The sequence below is a fragment of the Mustela putorius genome, unplaced genomic scaffold (assembly GCF_011764305.1).
Source record: "Mustela putorius furo isolate JIRA1106 unplaced genomic scaffold, ASM1176430v1.1 tig00000083_pilon_pilon_pilon, whole genome shotgun sequence".
In the NCBI taxonomy this organism is placed as follows: Eukaryota; Metazoa; Chordata; class Mammalia; order Carnivora; family Mustelidae; genus Mustela; species Mustela putorius.
In genome coordinates, this window is record NW_025421273.1 from 11,133,053 (window position 1) to 11,154,065 (window position 21,013).

The 21,013-nt window shown below is 51.9% G+C and overlaps 2 protein-coding genes across 5 annotated transcripts; both read right to left on the minus strand.

Annotated features, from left to right (window-relative positions):
- Positions 1–490: 490 nt before the first annotated feature.
- Positions 491–14,812, minus strand: LOC101688638 (stem-loop binding protein). 2 transcript variants are annotated; one of them, XM_045074634.1, is made up of 8 exons: positions 14,640–14,811; positions 14,425–14,541; positions 11,066–11,170; positions 8,086–8,145; positions 7,446–7,583; positions 6,653–6,802; positions 5,254–5,335; positions 491–1,451 (listed from the first exon to the last, which is right to left on the minus strand). In XM_045074634.1, exons 1-8 carry the CDS (start codon positions 14,696–14,698, stop codon positions 1,335–1,337), a joined length of 828 nt encoding a protein of 275 aa, XP_044930569.1. In that variant the 5' UTR covers positions 14,699–14,811; the 3' UTR covers positions 491–1,334. The 2 variants fall into 2 exon arrangements, with proteins under 2 accessions (XP_044930569.1, XP_044930570.1); XM_045074635.1 differs by lacking the exon at positions 11,066–11,170 and having other exon boundaries at positions 14,640–14,812.
- Positions 14,813–15,630: 818 nt separating this feature from the next.
- TMEM129 (transmembrane protein 129, E3 ubiquitin ligase) lies at positions 15,631–20,859 on the minus strand. Of its 3 annotated transcripts, XM_004772301.3 has the most exons (4): positions 20,512–20,859; positions 18,107–18,581; positions 17,285–17,444; positions 15,631–17,171 (listed from the first exon to the last, which is right to left on the minus strand). In XM_004772301.3, exons 1-4 carry the CDS (start codon positions 20,714–20,716, stop codon positions 16,923–16,925), a joined length of 1,089 nt encoding a protein of 362 aa, XP_004772358.1. In that variant the 5' UTR covers positions 20,717–20,859; the 3' UTR covers positions 15,631–16,922. The 3 variants fall into 3 exon arrangements, with proteins under 3 accessions (XP_004772358.1, XP_044930566.1, XP_004772360.1); XM_045074631.1 differs by lacking the exon at positions 15,631–17,171 and having other exon boundaries at positions 17,288–17,538; XM_004772303.3 differs by lacking the exon at positions 15,631–17,171 and having other exon boundaries at positions 17,302–17,518.
- Positions 20,860–21,013: the final 154 nt, after the last annotated feature.

Sequence of the window (21,013 nt, forward strand, 5' to 3'; positions counted from 1 at the left end):
CCTTTGCATCATGTCTGAGAGACCATCTGTGGGCCAAGTTTCCAGGGTTCACAGGTGTAATTATGGAAGATACGCAGTGGTCAAGGTGGCCCTTCGAAACCTGATGCTTACCCTGCTCCAAGGCAGACTGCACAGCCCTGGTCTGTCTCAGGAAACAGGGAAAGCCCTGCCACCCACTTCCGCTGCTGAATGAGTATCAAGCCTAGATCCCCTGGCTTCCACCCTAAGTCTACTGGGCACACGCCACCAAGTATGGCCAGGCTCTGAAGTGACAGGAGATCTGGATGGGACTCTGGCCCAAACCAAGATCTGCCATCAGAGCTCCAAACATAAAATAAGGTCCTCCTCACTGGGCAGAATTCAGTGAGCCAGGGCCAAGCTTTCTTCACCACCATGCACTGTTCTCCCCAGCACCACATGGTAAGGTCCTCCAAACACAGGAATTCACTTGGCAGTCAGCCTATTTGGGCAACATAATAAATCAGCTAGAGAAGGTTCTTTTCTTTTTATTTTTGCAGTATCATTCCATACAAAAGCAATAGAAACATAACAGTCTTAACAAGAAGTTTACAATTGAATATTTGAACAGAAAATCTGTACACATCATTTACAGCAATTTTACATGGTAAATTAACGGACGGTAAAAAAAATGTTCTTTCTAAACCCCTCCGCTGCCTTAACTCTTGGAGTATTACAGGTAGAAGGCCTACCTACTGCTATTTACAAGTACCAAATTAAGACTGTATAACTTACATAAAATCCCTTAACAGCTTAATTTACTATCTTTGACTATCCAGTGCTCTGTATGAGGGAAAAAAAAAAACCAAAAAACCACACCCTGACATACTGACAAAAGGCCCCATATTAAATTTCCATAAAGATATTAAATTTACCCAATTATGAGAATACTCAGATACCAGTAAAGAAAGCTGATGCACAACTGGCCCCATGAATGTGTGGCTAACCCCAAACCAGCCATCTGACAAGTAAAAACTTAATGTCTAACATACTGGGGGAAAACCAGTCAAAATCAGCTTGTCAGATTAACTTGGATGGTACACATTAAGCAACTAAGTTTCCAAGACTGCTTCAAGTTCAGTTTTCCTTGGATTTAGTTCCATTTACAATTTAAAACATGCAAAATATACTCACTATACATAAAATTAACGTTTCTTAAGAAAATAAGGCAAGAGTAACAATTCACCATGAGATAATGCAGTAATGAACTAGGAACAAAAACCCTCCAGTTACCAACGCAGGACACATGCTTGGCCGGCCCCCAACCTGCCAGGTGGAGGCAACTCTTGCTCCCAGTAGCCTCCAGGTGGCATCAGTTAGCTCATGGCTGAGAAATCTTTCAAGGGCTCAGTTAAACAAGCTTCCAGATCAAATTCGTCCTCCACTCGGCAGTCCACGTGCCTGACTTTAGTGGGTGTGCCAGAGTACATGTCCTAGAAGACAGGAGCACAGTCAAGGCGAGCTCCCAAGGCACATGGAGCCTGGTGCTGCAGGCACTAAGCACAGGCTATGACCACCGCCTCCCACGCCCACAGCTCTACAGGACCCAGACAGAGCATGGCCAGCAAAGGTCTGTGTGTGCTGGAATGCTACTGAGAGAGAATTCAAATCCATCTCCTAGTTACTTCCACACGGTGGATAGGTCAAATCCCTACCCACCAGCCAACCCAAAAGAAACTCACAGACCCTTCACAGCTTCTGAGCCCCAGCCCTTTGACCCTCAGGGGGCTGCATTGGGGACTGGGGGCACCACCACCGGCTCCCTGTGACTTGTGAAGCAGAGTCCCCCCAAACCGCGGAGCATGCGCTTGCCAGCCGAGGAGGACCTGGCTGAGCTACTCTAGCACCGAGCAGAGGACAGAGCCCCTGCCCATCCTGCACCCCACAACTTGTGGGAATCACGTGACAGCGTATGTCAAGCGTATGCACTCACTCACAATCCCCAATAACTACACTACCAAAGGGAGCATAGGTGCTAGATAGATCCAAAGCACTGTGTAAAGTAAGCAGCTAAGACAGATGTGCATGCCCATGTGCACCTTCTGTGAGCACAAAATACTGCTGAAAGACGGGACAAAACTGAACAGTGGCTCTCAGGCCAGGAGAGAGCAGTGTTTGATTAAGCACTTACTAAAGTGCCTTACTAAAGAGGTTTTGCTTTTTCATTAAAAAAGCTTAATTACGGGGCGCCTGGGGGGCTCAGCTGGTTAAGGCACTGCCTTCAGCTCAGGTCATGATCCCAGAGTCCCAGAATGGAGTCCTGCATCGGGATCCCTGCTCTGTGGGGAGTCTGCTTCTCCCTCTGACCTCCCCTCTCATGTTCTCGCTCTCTCATCAAATAAAATCTTTTTAAAAAAAGCAAAAGCTTAATTACAAGTTCATACTATCAAAGGTTAAGAGAGTTTATGATTTAGGACATTTAGACCCAGGGAAACCCAATGTTTATACCAACTAAAACCAAAATTTTAAATGAATGTTAAAAATAAAGTTATTTTTAGGGACGCCTGGGTGGCTCAATAGGTTAAATGTCTGCCTTCCACTCAGGTCATGATCCTGAGGTCCTGGGATCAAATCCCACATGTGGCTCCCCACTCTGTGGGGAGCCTGCTTCTCCCTCTCCCTCTGTAGCCCCCGTCCCCGGCTTGTGCTCTCTCTTGCTCTCTCTCTCTCTCAAGTACATAAATAAAATCTTTAAAAAAAAAGTTATTTTTGCAAGGAAGAAATCTGGTTGATACCACTTGAATCATATTTTATAAACTTTTTTTTTTTTAAAGATTTTATTTACTTCTTTGACAGACAAAGATCACAAGTAGGCAGAGAAGCAGGCAGAGAGGAGGAAGCAGGCTCCCTGCTGAGCACAGAGAGCCTGATGTGGGGCTCGATCCCAGGACCCTGAGGTCATGACCTGAGCCAAAGGCAGAGGGTTAACCCACTGAGCCACCCAGGCACCCCCATATTATAAACTTAACATCCCCAATAATGGGACAACAGGCCATACACTCCCACCATGGTCTTGCCTTAAGTGTTCACTCTGAATCTGGTTCTGCAAGAAACAATAGAACTTCCAAATGAGGAACTCTGTACTACAAAACTAGCCTGAAGCCTTCCCAAAAAGCTAATGTAATGGGAGGAAAAAGGGAGGAAGACTATTCTAAGAGGTAAGAAATGGCAATTTAAACAAGTTATCCTTGATCTAACTGTGGATCAAAAAAGAAAAAAAAGACTTGTAAAAAGAACATTTTTAGGGCAACCAGGAGGCCTGAACACGGACAGCTGATTAGACAGGAGTGCTCTGTCAACATGACATTTCTGGAGCACAATGACATCATGGCTGTGTCCATGTCTACTGGGATGGTTGACGGACCCAGTTACCTGGGTGTGCGTAATCCTAAATAAAGGGCTTAGTCCCGAGCTTCACCTCCCTTCAGCATATCCTGCCATCTCTGAACCATCTCCTCTTGACCCCCAGGGCTCCTACCTCTAATCTTCACTGTCCAGCTCCTTGCCCCCTGGGCCTGAGCATCTCCCTCTAACTCCTGATTCTGCAGGTGGGATGTTCAGAATCTGTTTCTTTTTCTTTTTTTAAAAGATTTTATTTATTTATTTGACAGAGATCACAAGTAGGTAGAGAGGCAGTCAGAGAGAGAGGGGGAAACAGGCTCCCTGCTGAGCAGAGAGCCTGATGTGGGGCTCTATCCCAGGACCCTGAGACCATGACCTGAGCTGAAGGCAGAGGCTTAATCCACTGAGCCACCCAGGCACCCCCAGAATCTGTTTCTTGAGCAGGGACAAGAGTTACCCTTGATCCAAACTAAGGATGGACCAGTTGAGATTTTCACAGGTCCCTTTTAGTTCTACATACACATAAATATCCACAAAACTGGAATCATTTCATCACTAAATATTCCACTTTTATTTATCTCCAAAATTTTTCCACGTCATTAGTCTTCAAAAATAACCCTTTAAGCTCTATGCCTCATGATCTAACTTTGCTATTCCTCTCCTGTGGGACAGTCACACAGAGGGCAAGGTATGCAGATGGGCCACAAAACTAGAAGGACACATGTCAGGCTTGCCATGGGTGGGACACAGATGGAAGGCAAAAAAAAAAAAGGAGAAAGAAAAAGGCAACTATGCACCTTTATTTTACCAGCTTCTCAAGTGTCCAAATACAGTATAGCATGATCCCACAGAAAGCCCAAGTACCTCACAACAAATATTTGCTTTTTCCTAGTTTCAGGTAATAAAGGGCTCTTATTATAAACTGCTCCCGTATATTTGCTTGTACACATGCAGAAAAGTCTGAAGGAACATGCACCCAATCAGCAGGTTAGATGAGCTAATTCTGTATATTGTTTTTTTTTTTTTAAAGATTTTATTTATTTATTTGACAGACAGAGATCATAAGTAGGCAGAGAGGCAGGTAGAGAGAGAGAGGAAGCAGGTTCCCCGATGAGCAGAGAGCCCAATGCGGGCTCAATCCCAGAACCCTGGGATCATGACCTGAGCCGGAGGCAGAGGCTTTAACCCACTGGGCCACCTAGGCGCCCCTTGTATATTGTTCTTAATCTTTATAGCTTTATTCCCCCCTCAAAGACATGTAATTTTTAAAAATCGGCAAATGTGGGGGAAACCCTTAGGCTCAAAGCATACCTTTATTTAGAAGTAACTAACAAGGGTGCCTGGGTGGCTCAGTGGGTTAAGGCCTCTGCCTTCAGCTCAGGTCATGATCCCAGGGTCCTGGGATCGAGCCCCACATCGGGCTCTCTGCTCAGCAGGAAGCCTGCTTCCTCCTCTCTCTCTCTGCCTGCCTCTCTGCCACTTGTGATCTCTGTCTGTTAAGTAAATAAATAAAATCTTAAAAAAAAAAAAAAAAGAAGTAACTAACAAATAATCTTGCACTAGCAAATCACCACCACAAACCGCATACAGCCTAAAATTCATGTCAGGGACAAGACCTACACAGACACTGGAATCCAGGAAAAAAGGCCTTTCACTTTTAAAATGAAAATGGCAGGACTGAGTAGGTGGATTGAACCAAAAACTTCAATTAAGGCTACTACCTAGGAATGCCATCAAGTCGACATCTCAGTGATGTGAGAAGAGATAAAAGAGCCCCTTCATAAACAGCAGAAGTGAACTCCATCTTCAATGCCAGTTCATCCAGGGGAAGATGCAGTCAACAACTAACCCAAAATACCATGGTGAGAGACGAAACTAAGAAAAGGCACTTACGAAGTTATCCTGAGAGCTCGTCTGGGACTCGCAGCTGCTTTCCGCAGACTCTGTCTCCATCTCCCCAAGGTCCACAGGATGTCTGCCAAGTGAAAGCAAACAGGTACATCAGCCACCACTTAAAGGAGGTGCTCCCAGCCCGTTCACAAAATATAAGCACGATGAGCAAGCTGCCCAGTGCAAACACCGACTGCCAAGTATCTCCTTTGCTCCCAAAGCAATGCGAAGTTTCCGGTGAACTCCCACCTCCCCGCCCTGCACAGATAGGGTTGGCACAGTGACCACAAGGGGAAACGTCCACCTGGCTCAGAGAATACCACCACCTGCCTATTCTCAACGGTGGTGCGGCTGTTTACACACCCACAAGCATCCTTCTACACAGAAGCATCAATACAGGCTCAATGCAGGAGGAAGTGAATACTGCAATTGCTAATTTTCCAATTTTCTACTCCTAGAGAACAGACAACAGTGTCATAATGGGAAAAAAAATCGGTACGATGTTACAACATCTGTGAGGCCAAATCTATAAAGCCATGTTATAACTCATTTCAAAAATGACAGTTTCTAATAAATTTCCCCAGCACAAAGCAGGAACTCAAGTATTTGCTGAATGAATAAACCTGTCTCTGAGGAAGGCAGAGGCCCAGGTCAGGAGGGAGCTGACAATTGGTGCCCAAGGAGGGGTCACATGCAAGACAGTCCTTTCCACCTCCTTATTCAACAGGTGTCCTCACCCTGGGGCAAAAATCCAGCCCAAGACCTTTCCAACTGGGCTTGAGTTGAAAAACAAACAGGGAGGGGCACCTGGGCGCTAAGTCGGTGAAGGGGCTACCTTCAGTAGGTTACTCAAATACCTTTCAGAATGTTTATTTTAATTTTAATTTTAATTCTCAGGGCACCTGAGTGGCTCAGTGGGTTAAAGCCTCTGCCTTCAGCTCAGGTCATGATCTCAGGGTCCTGGGATCGAGCCCCGCATTGGGCTCTCGGCTCAGCAGTGAGCCTGCTTCCCCCTCCCTCTCTGCCTGCCTCTCTGCCTACTTGTGATCTCTCTCTCTCTCTATCAAATAAATAAATAAAATCTTTTAAAAAATTTTTTTTAAATTATTAAAATTTAAAGAACAAATAACAGCCCTCATATCACTAGGTTTACTGATCTCCATTTTCTCTAGCTATGCAAAGGCAATTAAATCCAGGAAGCAGATTCCTCCCTCCACCACCCTCCCCATATGCAGCACTTGCACATGAGGCAAACACACACAAAGCCAAGGCCGCTGGCTGCTCTGCTCTCAGAACTCCCAGGGGCCCTCCATACCATGATAACCTGCACAGAAACAATCACGTGATTTCAATCACTGCACCAATTGCAGAAACAGAGGACAAGAATGCAACGAAGACATACATTTCTTGTAAATCACATCCTTCTTCAGCTGGAGGATCCCAAAAATGCAAAGCCACTTTCCAGAGTTTGATCTGCTGGTCCCACGATCGTCGACTATACTTCTTGAATTTGTTGGGGGTCTTGGGATGGATGCCAGGCTGTCGGAGGTGTCTACAGGAAAGAGGGAGGTTGTTCTAGAACATACCATTCACCTCTGTACGTCAGCTCTAAGATTAACAAAACTCTTGAGATTAGAGTTATCAAAAATTGTAGATCAACTGAGATCATAAAATGAGTAAAAGTTGTGTACGAAAAAGCACTACCCCTTTGACTCTACTCTCCCTTTGCCATCTGTGCTCCAGAAAAGCATATATGACCCCTAGTCCTACCATGAAATGGATACCCTCTCTGAGCTTTCTTTGCAAACCTGTGCATGAGGAGCAGGGTAGGAAGAGCATGCTGCCGGGAAAGAGGGGACAAAGTTCATGTTTTTCTCCAACACCATCTTTACAACCTACAACCTGAACTTTACTCTTCTATCACGAATGTTAATGGCTTTACGTGTCTGAAACCCAGCATTCCTGGGACTTGAAATGTTACCTAACACTCTGAACTGTACCATGTTAGTTTCTTAGCTTCCTATCCCTGGGTTTTCAGTCCCCTCCCTTCCTCATCTGTCACATAGCGCCTCAAAGTGGTTCAGTGGTCCTCAGCAGCCATGAAGTACACCAAATAAGATTTGCCACAGAAGCAGAGCAGAGACTAGACTGCAGTGCCCCACAGTCCCATCAGGAGATGCCAGTGACAAGACTACCTGGGGACTTCTTTAATATAGCGGTCGTAGGCGATGGTGTTCTTCCCGTAGTTGATCTGCTTCTGCCTTCTCATCAGGACGCTCTCGTCTGTCTCTAAGTCAGCTGGCACCGTGGACCCCGCCTCCTTGGAGTCAGAACTAAAGATGAGATGGACAAAACGAGCCTCAAGATTAAGACCATTACAGGGGCACCTGGGTGGCTCAGTGGGTTAAGCCGCTGCCTTCGGCTCAGGTCATGATCCCAGGGTCCTGGGATCGAGCCCCGCATCGGGCTCTCTGCTCCACAGGGAGCCTGCTTCCCTCTCTCTCTCTGCCTGCCTCTCTGCCTACTCGCGATCTCTGTCTGTCAAATAAATAAATAAAATCTTTAAAAAAAAAAAAAAGATTAAGACATAAGACAATGCTAAAACAAAACAATGAAAGAACATCTGTCCTCTGGATTCTAAACCACGTTAATCCCAGAACAGTCCAGAACTGTCTCCATGGGAATGTAGTACATAACAGGCACAAATTCCAAAGCAGGGAGAAAAGGACTAAGCAGAACAAGCTGCTGGGAAACCAGCATCCCATGTGCAGTTCTTCCCACCAGCAAGTGACAGGCCTATTGAATTAAGAGAAGAAACATTTACATGGCATTTACCTTCCCGATGAGGATTTTCTCTCTCTCCCAAAGTCATTTATGAGTAGTTTTCTTTTATATCTGAGAACAAAATAAACATTACTCTTTTAGAAAGGTATACAAGTTAACACAGTGCTTTTCAGGGAGTCCCCAGAGGTCAGGCATTTCCTTGAGCAGTGTGGTCTGGTAAGTAAATCAGGGTAACGGCACAGTGGTTCCATTTTATTTCAATCTCCCTCAGTCACCTTCTCTCATAAGGTCAGTTATAGACCAAGCTCGCACGAAGAGCTTAGAGCAGCCAGGCTCTGGGAGCAAACGACTTACCTCAATAACCCTGGGCACCACCATATGTAATAGAGAGATTCCCTAAGCCAAAAAAAGCCCCTAACAGCTTCAGGTTAAGTAGTGAGATCCACCTTTTGGGGAAGAAAAAACAAAAACAAAAACAAACAAACAAAACCCAAATTGAGATAAACACTTTTTTATTTCTAATACCACAAGTCCTTACATGTATGCCTACTGGGTTCTGCTCGCCTTCTCCCATCTGCGAAAGAGACTGAACATACCCCAGTCTTGTTCCTCATGGATTTCAGGAGGCATTTGATTTCTATCACTGCAACTACCGGAACCCCGCTTTGCCAAGGTATGTCAGCCAAAGGAGTGTAGCTCAATCTAACACTAAAGCCAAGAACCACCTCAAGCTCTGAAGTTCGTATGTCTGAAATATGTCATATCTTACTGTCTCCTTTTCCAAAAGTGCCAGGCCCCCCAGTTTGCTGAGACACCAAGTACAGTTTGGAAACCAGGAAGTAACGAACGAGTTTACTTCCTGTGTACCTAAAAAAGCTCTGATTCTATACCAGCCTGTGAGAACTGAGAAAACATGTCCTCGGTATCACTTTATGTGATTCATTCTCTCAGGGACTCCAGATAAAACAGACTGTCTTGAAATATGACTAAAACCCATTTTCCAATTTCCAGACAGGTGGTGTGTAGTGCATATTATCCTTCTTGAAGTACAGTGAACTAAATTCTGGTAAAAAAGGCAGACTACCATCAGCAGTAGGTCAAACCACCAGGGTACTACTAGAGCAGCAGCTTTCCATCAGGAAGGGTGTGATCGACCAAGATGGCCCAAAATAGAGCAGGCCTATTTTGCAAAGTAGAACAATCTTTGGAGACAGGCCTATGAGACAACTGCAGAACAAAGCGGGGCCCACCAAAGGAGGGTCAAAAGAGACAGGGGTCTTCATCAACAAGAGCCGCTAATAGTCCCTGGCAAGGGTCAGGAGAGATAGGCTATGTGCAGAAAGCTGTTACGAGACTTGGGAGTGGAACACAGAAACTACAAGAGACCAAATCAAACATCCTAGATTTACAGTTGGGAAAAATGAGATCTATATAAATAAAACAACTAATTCCAAACGCTGGAGCCCATTTCTAACCATGCATACCGCCCACCCACACACATACATTTTGATACCTAAAAGAAATTCAAGCAGCCCTCTGAGAGGCCCTAACTAACGCGCGTGTGGCCTGGGCCTTTCCTGACATAGCTGTAAGCACCATCAAGCACTGCAGAGGTGGCACAGGCAGGCTGGCCCAACTTCCCTGCTCAGACGATGCATATTCTCCGAAGATTTAAGGGCCAAGAGACTCAGTTCAATACTAGAACTGATTATGAGCCACAGCATTTCAATTCAAAGCTCAATCAGCTGGGTTGGATGGCATATTTCAAACAAAAGGGAAGACCCAAAAATACCAAACTATAATTGAGAGAGAAGCAGTGCATTAGGATGCATCGTCTGAACCATAATGAGTTGAGGCAAAGGCTTGGAGTTTGTGAGAACTTGGATATACACAACAATTTGGGGTACAACTGCAAGGGGCTCCTAGGCCCCAAGCCAGAGACCCCTTCCTGTGCTCTCCCACTTCCGAGCTGTTACCTGAACCAGGTGTCAGACAAAAGTGCACTCCCTACCTAAAGAGAGAGCCAGGGGCGCCTGGGGGCTCAGTGGGTTAAAAACTCTGCCTTCGGCTCAGGTCATGATTCCAGGATACTGGGATCAAACCCCGAATTGGGCTCTCTGCTCGGCGGGGAGCCTGCTTCCTCCTCTCTCTCTGCCTGCCTCTCCACCTACTTGTAACCTGTCAAATAAATAATAATAATCTTTAAAAAAAATAAATAAATAGGGGCACCTGGGTGGCTCAGTGGGTCAAAGCCCCTGCCTTCGGCTCAGGTCATGATCCCGGGTTCTGGGATCGACCCCCACAATGGGCTCTCTGCTCTGCGGGGAGCCTGCTTCTCCTCTCTCTGTCTGCCTCTCTGCCTGCTTGTGATCTCTGTGAAATAAATAAATAAAATCTTAAAAAGAGATAATAAAATAAAGTAAATTAAAAATAAATAAATAGAGAGCCACACAGTTGGCTGGGGTGGCGGAACTCAATGTGGTAGGTTAGAGGCATCATGGTAGGTTAGAGACATCATGGTAGCACCACCTCCCACCTACTGCCACGGTGGAAGGACAGCCACTAAGACAACAGTCCTTCAGTGAGCAGATGCATCTGCACCACTCAATTAAGGCACGGCTGGACCCCACCCGAGTTTCCCATCCAGCAGGCCAGGTGAAGTCTGAGAATGGGCTCTTCCAACAAGTGGTCAGGCACTGCTAATGCTGCTGGAATGGGAACCAGCCTCTGAAGAATTATTCTTCTAACACACACCTCAAAACTAACATATAAGGGACGCCTGGGTGGCTCAGTTGGTTGGACGACTGCCTTCGGCTCAGGTCACGATCCCGGAGTCCCGGGATCGAGTCCCGCATCGGGCTCCCAGCTCCATGGGGAGTCTGCTTCTCCCTCTGACCTTCTCCTCGCTCATGCTCTCTCTCACTGTCTCTCTCTCTCAAATAAATAATAAATAAAATCTTTAAAAAAAAAAAAACTAACATATAATCAGCAACCCCACGGATCACACTTCACAAGGGTCTGGGAGGTATACCTTGCAATTTCTTTGTTAACTCTGGTCCTCATTTCATCCTCTTCAACTGCACTTGCCCAGTCTGAACATCTAGAACGGGGCTTCGGGCCTTCAGGAGTGGTAAAACTGCAATACAACGAAAATGCACGTTTGAACCAGGACACCTCTGTTCAGTATCCTTTCAAACAGCACACTAGGAGATGCTCCCATGCTGTCTGCAGAGTGTCGAGGGAATGGGCTCCAGGATACTCTCTGCTCCATCGCTTATTAGCTCACTGAGTTTGGGCAATTCACTTCAAGCCTCTCGGAGGTTTATCTGTTGAACATGCGGGCACCCATCGTCTACTGGTGTTGGCTGGATCATGAGGAAACAGTCCACTGGGGGGAAGGCCACATGAACAAGCCACCTTCAGCACAGGCAAGAACACAACCTGTTCGGGGCACCTGGGTGGCTCAGTGGGTTAAAGCCTCTGCCTTCAGCTCAGGTTGTGATCCCAGGGTCTTGGGATCGAGCCCCACATTGGGCTCTCTGCTCTTCAGGGAGCCTGCTTTCTCCTTTCTCTCTGCCTGCCTCTCTGCCTACCTGTGATCTCTGTCTGTTAAATAAAATCTTAAAAAAAAAAAAAAAAGAACACAACCTGTTCTTTCATTTACAAAATGAGAAACTACTTTTCAGTATTTTAAAAAGGAACTAGATAACACTTCATACTACGAAAAGTGACCACCACATAAAAGGCACTTAATAAATGGTGCATACTGGGGCGCCTGGGTGGCTCAGTGGGTTAAGCCGCTGCCTTCGGCTCAAGTCATGATCTCAGGGTCCTGGGATCGAGTCCCGTATCAGGCTCTCTGCTTAGCAGGGAGCCTGCTTCCCTCTCTCTCTCTCTGCCTGCCTCTCTGTCTACTTGTAATCTCTCTCTGTCAAATAAATAAATAAAATCTAAAAAAAAAAAAAAAAAAATTAAATAAATGGTGCATACTGTTTACTTTTAAATGTACCTAATTAACTATTCAAAATGTATCACCTAATTAGAATAGCAGGATAGGAATATACATAGGAGTCCCTGCCAAATTAGGACTTAGCGTACCGGAAACAGCACCCCTTAGAGTTGGTCAAGTGTAAACGAGGAGCTCAGTTCAATCCAGAGATCAAGGAAACCTTTCATCAAGGGGCATCTGGGTGGCTAATTGGGTTTTAAGCCTCTGCCTTGAGCTCAGGTCTTGATCTCAGGGAGCACTGGGCTCTCTGCTCAGTGGAGAACCCCCTTCCCTGGCTCTTTCTGCCTAACTCTCTGCCTACTTGTGATCTCTTCCTCTCTGTCAAATAAATAAATAAAATCTTAAAAGAAAAAAAGAAAAAAAAAGACCAACTTATGGGGCGACTCGGTGACTCATTGAGCCTCTGCCTTCAGCTCAGGTCATGATATCAGGGTCCTGCGATTGAGCCCCACATAGGGCTCTCGCCTCAGCAGGGAGCCTGCCTCCCCCCCCACCCCTGCCTCTCTGCCTGCCTGTGATCTGTTAAATAGATAAAATCTTAAAAAAAAAAAAAAAAAAAAAAAGGAGGAGAGGTGCCTGGGTGGCTCAGTCCATTAAGTGCCTGCCTTTAGCTCAGGTCATAATCCTGGGATCCTGGGATTGAGCCCCACATCAGGCTCCCTGAGCAGTGGGGAGTCTTGCTTGTCCCTCAGCCTCTGCACGCATGCTCTCTCAAATAAAAAATTGTTAAAAAAAAAAAAAAAAAGAGCAATTTGAAAAAGGCTTAATACCAAGAATTCTGGCAGTCAGAATTGTTGGTATATCTATTATTTGTAGATTAGATGCAAACCGACATCTTTATTTTTCCTCAATTTTCTATTAGCCACCACTGACACAACAAAGAAAGACACAACTCCAGGTGCCACTCTAAGAGACCAGATGCATCCTAGCTGCAAACCACATGCCACTGCAGCAATAGATGAATGATCCCTGTGTGCAATTACCATTTCTTTTCTTACAGCTATCTCACCCAGAAAAACTAAGATTTCTAAAACTAAGTTTCCAGAGCCTAAAAATGGTTGGCAGGGTCTGAAGTCAACTTAAAGAATCAAAACTTAAAGTGACTCAGTAACTGCATCCAGACACAGAAAGGAACCACGTGGAAGGTTGTCGACAGCTGGACCTCAGTGTCCGTACTGGTGGACCAAGAGGCTCAGGTCTGGGCCATGACAGACTGCTGAACACTTAAAAGGCACTTACAAACGATCATCCACTACATTGCATAGTTTGGTAAAATAGAAAATACCTTTGGTAGAACTAAGGCCACCTTTCTAGATCAAGGGAGAGTATTCAACCTATCCTATTCTAGGACAAAAGTACTTTTAGGGGAAAGTGCTCCAATGGAAAACAAAGCCTACCTTGTACCATGAACTACGGGCCCTACTACAGGCACCGTGTGCGCCCCCCAGGCATCACCACAGCAGACAGCGGACAAGCAGCCCCCACAGAGCCAAGAGGAGCCAAGGGCACTCCCGCCGCCGTGTTAGAGGAGTAAGGCCCGGGTGGCTGACTCCCGAGCCAGAGGCCCACCCACGGGGATACAGAGGACTTTGGAGGCAGCGTATAAGGACCTAACGTCTCCTCCGCTAAACGGGAGACCGTCAAGATCAGATCTTGATCCCCACGGGGTTCCATCGCTTCTCTTCACGTCCGGCTGCAGCAGCGTCCAGGCGCCCGCACATCAGCGTCTCTGCCCGAGCAGCTTTCCCAGCAGCGCGTCTTTAAAAGGCTCCACTCCGCACAGGCCACACTCGGCAGTACCCGGCGCTCTGAGCGTCCACACTGCCCGCTCCAGTCGCCGCCTCCCTCCCCGGCCGGGTCAGCTCTACCCCCACCCTCTCCTTCACAGCAAACGGCTCCGCGGACAGCAAGGGTGTTCGAAGCCACCCCTGCGCCTTGAGTCTCCCCAGACTCCCGTCCGAACCCAGGGCCCGCCAACGAGTGCAGAACCGCGGGAAGTCCAGTGCCCGCACGTTCCCCCCACAGTGCCCGCGTCCCGGTCAGCAGCTCCCCACACAAGGGCCGCCCACAGGGCCTGACCCGCCCACGCCCCAGGAGCTCCCGGCCTCCCCGCTGCCCCCCGGCTCCCAGCGGCCTCTCCGGGGCCCGGAACCACCCGCGGCGAGAGTGCGGCGGAAAGGCTCTGCACGAAGCGCACCTGCCCCGCAGGCCCCCGCCCAGGCTGCGCCACCGCCAGAGCAGGACACACGCGACACAACCCGCCGGCGGCACGGCCCCCTCCGGCCGGCTGAGCTGGGGCACGGGCACCGCCAGCGCGCGGGACCCCCCCAGCCGGCCGGGACCCCCGGGCGCCCCACGCCCGCGCCGCACTCCGGGCCCACCTGTCCGGGCGGCCCTCGCCCGCCGGCTTCGCGGGGCCCTCGGCGTCGTCGGGCCTCCTGCGCCTCCCGTCGGCTCTGCGCTTCCGCCCGAGGCTCCATCTCGCGGGGGGCGGCGGACTGCAGGTAACACACTGCGTCAAGGGGAGGCCCCGGGCGCCCGCCGCGGACCCCCGCCCGGCCGGCCCAGAATGCCCAGGGCGCGCGGCCCGCCTCACCTGCTGCCGCCGTCGCGGCGGCTCCCATAAGCGGAGGGGCTGCGCGGCCGGCAGGCCATGGCAAGCGCGGCGGCGGCGGCGGCGGGGTCCGCTGCAGGGGTCCGAGGATGGAGGCGGAGACCGCAGCCTCACCCGCTCCGGCGCTGACAGGTTCTGCGCGCGCCCCGCCCCCAACCGCCTTTATGTGGCGCCGGCCCCGCCCCCGGAGCTCCCGCGCGCGCGCCGCGGCGGGAGAGACCATTGCGCCCAGGCCGGCGGGGGAGCCCCGGCGGCTGCTCGCGCTTCGCAGGCGTCCCGGGCCTGGGCGAGGGAACGCGGGACCGCAACCCTGACGCCGCCTTCCGGGAGGCGACGGACCGACGCCGTGCGGCCAGACGGGGACAGGCCCGAGAAAACGCTGCCCCACGTCCCAGCTTGGGACGGCCTGGGCTACCAAGCCTCCGCGCAGCGGGCGGGGCGGGGCGAGGGGGGCTTTTGGCGGGAGATTCGGACGCGCGCACGGCCCAGGAGCTCGGAGTGGCCAGGACCTGGGAGAAGACGCGCCTCTGATTGGCTGGCCCGGCAAGGCGGCCTCTGATTGGTCGACCCCACGGGGGCGGCCTCTGGGCAGGCGGGAATCGGGAACCCGGAAGGGGAGGCCGCAGTCTGGGCCGCCAGCCTTCGCCGGTTCTCCCCGCTGCGGGGTGCTCACTTCCGCCGCCCTCCCGCCCCTGGCCCGTGGCTCGTGGCTACGCTTCGCGAATCCTCCACGCCCCTCTGACCCAAGCGCCATGAGGGCCGCCACCCCTTCTGTGGAACCCCTGGCCCAGCCCGGCTGGAGCCCCGGGAACGGGCAGCTGGGAAAACGGAGGCTGCGGCTCCTACAGCGCCCGCCTCCCGCCTCCCGCCTCCCGCCTCATTTTAGACAGAAATGGGCAAAGCACTACCACTTCCCAGTCGGCTTCGCGGGTTACCAGTTCGAGTATCAGGAAAAGCACAATATTCCAGTATGTACATCGGACTAACGCTTTATTAGATACTGTATTGCTCAGCTAACAGTAAATTTATAAAACTAAGTAACTTTATTTTGTAATAAAAATAACCCGACCCAGTCCTTCGACAGCATCTGAAACCCTCGGCTGACACTAGGCTCATCGTCCCCTCTTATAGCCTCAGTTGGCCGGGTACCCCGGCGACCCACGAGGATAAGCCACCTCCGCTCCCAAATCCCTGGGCTTCAGTGTGGCCTTAGCCAAGGCAAGCCGGCTTGGTCCATCACCCCCGCTTCAAACATCCAGGTTTAGGAGGCTTAGGGCTACAAACACGAGGGCTCCCTCCAGCAACCGCATCAGTCAGAGCTGGGCCTGATGGCCTGGCTGCTCCTGCCCTCCTAGGTGTGCCACCAGGAGTTGGGAAGAGGCAGGGCACTTTCTGATCCAGGTGGCCTTACAGAGCTGTGGCCAGCCCTGTGCTGTGTCCCAACAAGCTTGTCTGTAAGGACAGCGCTGTTGTCTTCGGCTCAGTATCCCGTCTGGCTGGGAGTCAGGCTTGGCCTTCCTCTGGACTCATGGGGCGGCAGTAGGCATGAAGGTGCATGACCTCCAGGAGACAAGCAACCTCCACAAGCATGCAGCTTTAGAACAGGAATTGAGAGAAGCCAGCCTCTAAAAGGAAGTCCGGGATCTCCCTGGGGCAGATGGCAGGTAGCGGCCACCCCACCCAGGAAGTCCCAGGTAGTGCTCTCACCCTGGAGTGGCACCCCAGTCTCTCTGCACCGCCGGACTCTCCCCAGACGCTAAGAAGCCTGGAGGGATGCAGAGGGCACACAGGGCCACCAGCCAGCTTGGAGACAGGAGTCTGGAGGACAAACTGCAACCAGTTTGGATGAACCTGGGTTTGGTATGTAACTGAAAGGCAGGTATGCTACATAAAATTAAGGCAAGTGGTTCAGGGTAGGGCCTTGCGGGCAGAACCCTGGTCTCCAGAAGACAGTTCAGGCAGCCTCAGAATGCTCTGGAAACAGGCCCCACACCATACCATATTCCGAGTCCAGCACCTACCCCCACCTGGAGAAACAAGAAGAAAGGAAGCGGAGGCACTGAAGTCCCATCCCACTGCCACTGCTACAGAAGAAAACTTCCTTTTTAAACAAAAACTGCTGTCCTTCATCATGCTGGGGAAAGAGCCCCTGGCTGACAACACAAGTGAGGGCCTGGAGCCCTGGCTGCTCCTCATGGTAACTGTGGGGTCCTTAGCAGGGCTCGCCGGGGCCACCAAGGCCACTTTTTGCTCCGGCCAGCAGGCTCAGCGCACAGCACACACATCCAGGATGCAGAAGCGTGCACGGCAGGTGGGGCAGGGCACACGGCTGGCGAGCCAGGTGTCAGGGCGCTGTGGGTCCTGGCGGCTGGCGAACCACTTGCCCATGCAGGTGAGACACCACATGGGGCGACAGTAGCACTGCTGGCACTCGCCTTCAGCTGTCTCTTGGCAGGTCTTCACCAGCTTCACACTGGCACGTGTCTGCATGCAGCCAATGCATGCCTCCAGCTCCTGCGGGTGGGCCAAGGGTGTCATAGGGAGCCTGGCCAGATACCCCTGTGCCCCTCCATTCTACCCAGGGGGCTTGGCCTGTGGGAACCCACCTGCCCCCACCCAGCCCTCACCTGGCTGCTGGGGACTGAGTAGGCTGGGTTGACCTCCACCAGAGAAGCAAACGTCTCCAGGAACAGGTCGCCCAGGCTCTGATGGATGACCACATTGGCCGCACTGCGGATGGGTGCGCGGAGCTTCTCACACAGCTCACCATACTCCGTGGAATTCAGCCTGCACAAGGTGAGGTCTGCTGGGCTGGGGCCACTGAACCAAGGCCCCTCTGCAGGGCAGGGCCATCATTCCTGCTGGGGATGCCAAGGTGCCTCTACAGTGACAGACACCCACAACCACACACAACATGGGAGCCCAGGCACAGCCCAGTCACCTGAAGTAGACCAGCCAGTAAAGATAACCCTGAGACCAGAGCCCACAGAATCAGCACCAACTCCCTGCCCCCAAGGGATGCAGAGAGGGGCAAAAAAAGTGGGTGGATTGCAGGTGGGACACAGAATGCCTGGCTCTCAACAAGTTCAGGCACAAAGAGGGTCACAGGAGAGGAACAATGCACTGTCCAAAGTTTGAATGGGGTGGGAAGACATTGGTTGGGCCCCAGAGCCAAAGCAGCCATCAAGCCTCAGTCCTGTACCATCCCCCCAAACATGCCTAACGTGCTCCCCTGAAAAGAGCTGCCATGGAAAGAGCAGCAGCAGGGAGTACCTACAGGGGCATGAGGGGACAACAGGCCTTGAGGGAGAGTTCCACTGGTGGGGTGGACAGAGGAGCCTGCTCCAATGCATCATTGCCTCCCAGAGGAGCCCAAGACTAGAACCTGGTGGCTGGCTGCCTCTGACATGCCCCAGCCTTACTCTTGCCCTGGCCACACACACACCTACCGGATGTCGAAGGCCTGCACGCCAGGGCTGGCACTGGCCACGTGGATGGTAAGGAGCTGCACAGGCAGGTTCGAGTCTGGGGAGAGCTCATGCTGCTGGGACTCTGTCACGGTCAGGTGCACATCCTGCTGCTGAGCCACGTGCACACGGTATGTGGTCACCTTCATCACCCACGTGTCTGTCACAATCACACGTGCCCCTGGTGCCCCCGTGGCAAACTTATCGATCCGCCGGAATTCCGTGTTGACTGAGGAGGCCACGGCCCTCCAGCCTGACTGTGGGAGGGCATAGAGGGCCAAGGTGCGGGCCAGCGGGTGGCGGGCCCACTGATCACAGGACCAGTAGTAGATTAGGGTGCTGGCGATGGTGGGCAAGGTCACTGCCAGCAGAAGGAAGAGCCGCCAGGCCTCTGGGGCCTGGCCGAGGGAGTAGAGCTGCTTTTCTGAGGCCGCAAAGCACATGCCCACGTAGTAACCTACAAGGATAAGAAGGGCCTCAGCAGGAATTGGGGCTGCCAGGCCATTGTTATCCCTCCAAAGTGCCTACCAAAGGCCGTCTTGGTCAGCTCTCAGGGCTAGGCCATGGTACCCCAGGGCAGGTGCACCTTACCTGCCTCCACACTGGCCCAGCTCAACCCTTGCCCACGACAGTAATATAATAAAGGAGAAAAAGACATTTCTAATGTACTACTTTAGCCATACAAGAGTAATACATGATTACAGAAATAGGAAAGCCTGAAAAACGCAAAAACAAACACAAAGATCTGGTGTCACCCAAAGCCAAGCTGCACATTGGCCTCCCAGGGGCGGGATCTTGGCCTCTCAACCCCAACCCCACTGAAAAGGCAAATCAGTGTGTGGCCCTTCCCAAGAACTCAGATTTGTGCTCCAAACAGAAAGCAGAAAACAACGGGGGAACACCACAGCTCCCAGGCCCCTGCTGGTTAGTTCTGGGCCGATTTGCATATTCTACTGACTGAAGTAGATAACGAAGTAGATAATGGGTACCCGCCAGAGCACTTTTAAGAGCACAAAATAATAGTAAACATTTGCTGTCTATCAAGTTACTTCATTTAAGGTAATTTATCCTGCAGCAGTAGAAAACATGCATACAAAGTTTCAAAGCTTTTACAAAACAAGGTCAAAAGGAAAAAAAAAGACCCTGAGACTGGCCACAAGGCTAAATTCTTCCCACCTGCATGAGTCACTGAGCTCCCTAAGCTCCGGCTTCTCAGTCCTGGTGCAGCCTGCGGACAGCCCTGCCACACACAGGCTTACAGAAAGGGTGTGGCTAAAGGGACTTCAGAAAGCTGTGGGAACCCTTAGTTCCCAGGACAGAAACCCAACCCACGACCCTCTTGGGGGCCCAGGTTCCGAGCCACACATTCCTCATCCCTGCCTCACAGAGCTGCTGGGGCCTCAGGTTGAGAAAGCCACACAGTTACCCCAACAGCAGGCAGACAGAACCAGTGGCAAAGGAGACCACCAGACTGCCACCAAGGCCCTGTGTCCTTGGCGTGGGCAGGCAGCCCTCCTGCTCATGTCTGGCCTCAACCCAGTCCCCTCCAGGAGGCTCTCCACACCTGGCCCAGGCTGCTGCGCCCTGCTGACAGCTGGAAACTCCTGTGCCCACGGAGCCATAGACACGGCCCCCAGCAGCTACCTGCCCTTCCAGACCTGCTTCTGCTCTGTATGCTCCAGAGAACCACATACACATATCTAGTACCGCGCCTTCCAGCCAGTCCCCTGTCCAACCAGCTGACAAACCAGCCTCTCAGAGGCCAGAGAGCACCTGAGTCTCCGCCCAGGGCCAACCCCTGTACCACCTGTGGGCATCCTGCGCCAGCCACACAAACACGCCCCGCCATCCTCTGCACCTGTGACGCCCCTATGGGGTTACCCATCTCTGCCTCCTTTCCCACACCCACCTTCCAAAGCCTGGGAAAAGACCACCTGCTCTCCCAGGTCTCTCCACCTTCCTGTTACGATCAGTTAACTCGTGTCCCTCTCCTGGGAACTGCCTCCACAAAATGACTCCGGACCTGCCCCAGCTGGGCGAAGCATCATCCCCTTTGCCCGCCCCTCAATATTCTAAGCCTTCATTTCCACCACCTGCAAACAGCCACCTGCCGCCAGCGAGCACCTTCCTCTCCGCTCTCGGGAGCCGGGGACCCGAGAAGCCCAACTCAGAGCGCACGGGCTGTTAGTTCACCGCCGCGGTTCTCAGGATCAGCGTCTCTCCTCTGCTCCGAGCGACCCGGGACCCGCTCGCCTTCCCCCGACTCTCCCCGACCTCTGGGGTCCCGGAACTCGGCCGCAGCCCGAGGGGCCACTTCCGCCCACCAAGGAGGACACAGGCCGGTGCCCCGCCCCGAGGACCCTCTGGGGAGGGTCCGGCCTGCTCACCGAGCGGCAGCAGCGAGTGGCACAGCAGCGTGGCGGAGGTGCGGCGCAGGTGGTAGGATACAAAGGCGGCGTCCTCGCTGCCCAGCCAGCCCGACAGCAGGTTCTGCACCGTGAGCCCGGCCGAGTGGAACTCGGTGGGCGTGAACACGAAACACACGGCGAACACCAGGTAGGCCAGCGTGAAGGTGACCTCCGGGCTGTCCATCGCGCTGCCGCGGCCCCCAGGAAGCCGTCAGGGAGAGCCCCGCAGCCCGCGACTGGAAACAGCCCCGAGAACTCCGAGCCGGTGGGCCGCAGCAGGCGAGCGCCACCGGCGCGGGGCGCTCTGGGAGACTGTGTCGCCGCCCGCGGGGCATTCTGGGAGATGGGGTCCCGTCTGCAGGCTGGCGTGAGGAGCGCTGGGAGACGTCACATCTACGCGGGGCACCCTGGGAAACGGAGTTGCCGCGTCTGGCTCAGCCAGAAGCGTTGGGACCGCGACGGTCCTCGTGAGAGTTCGGCT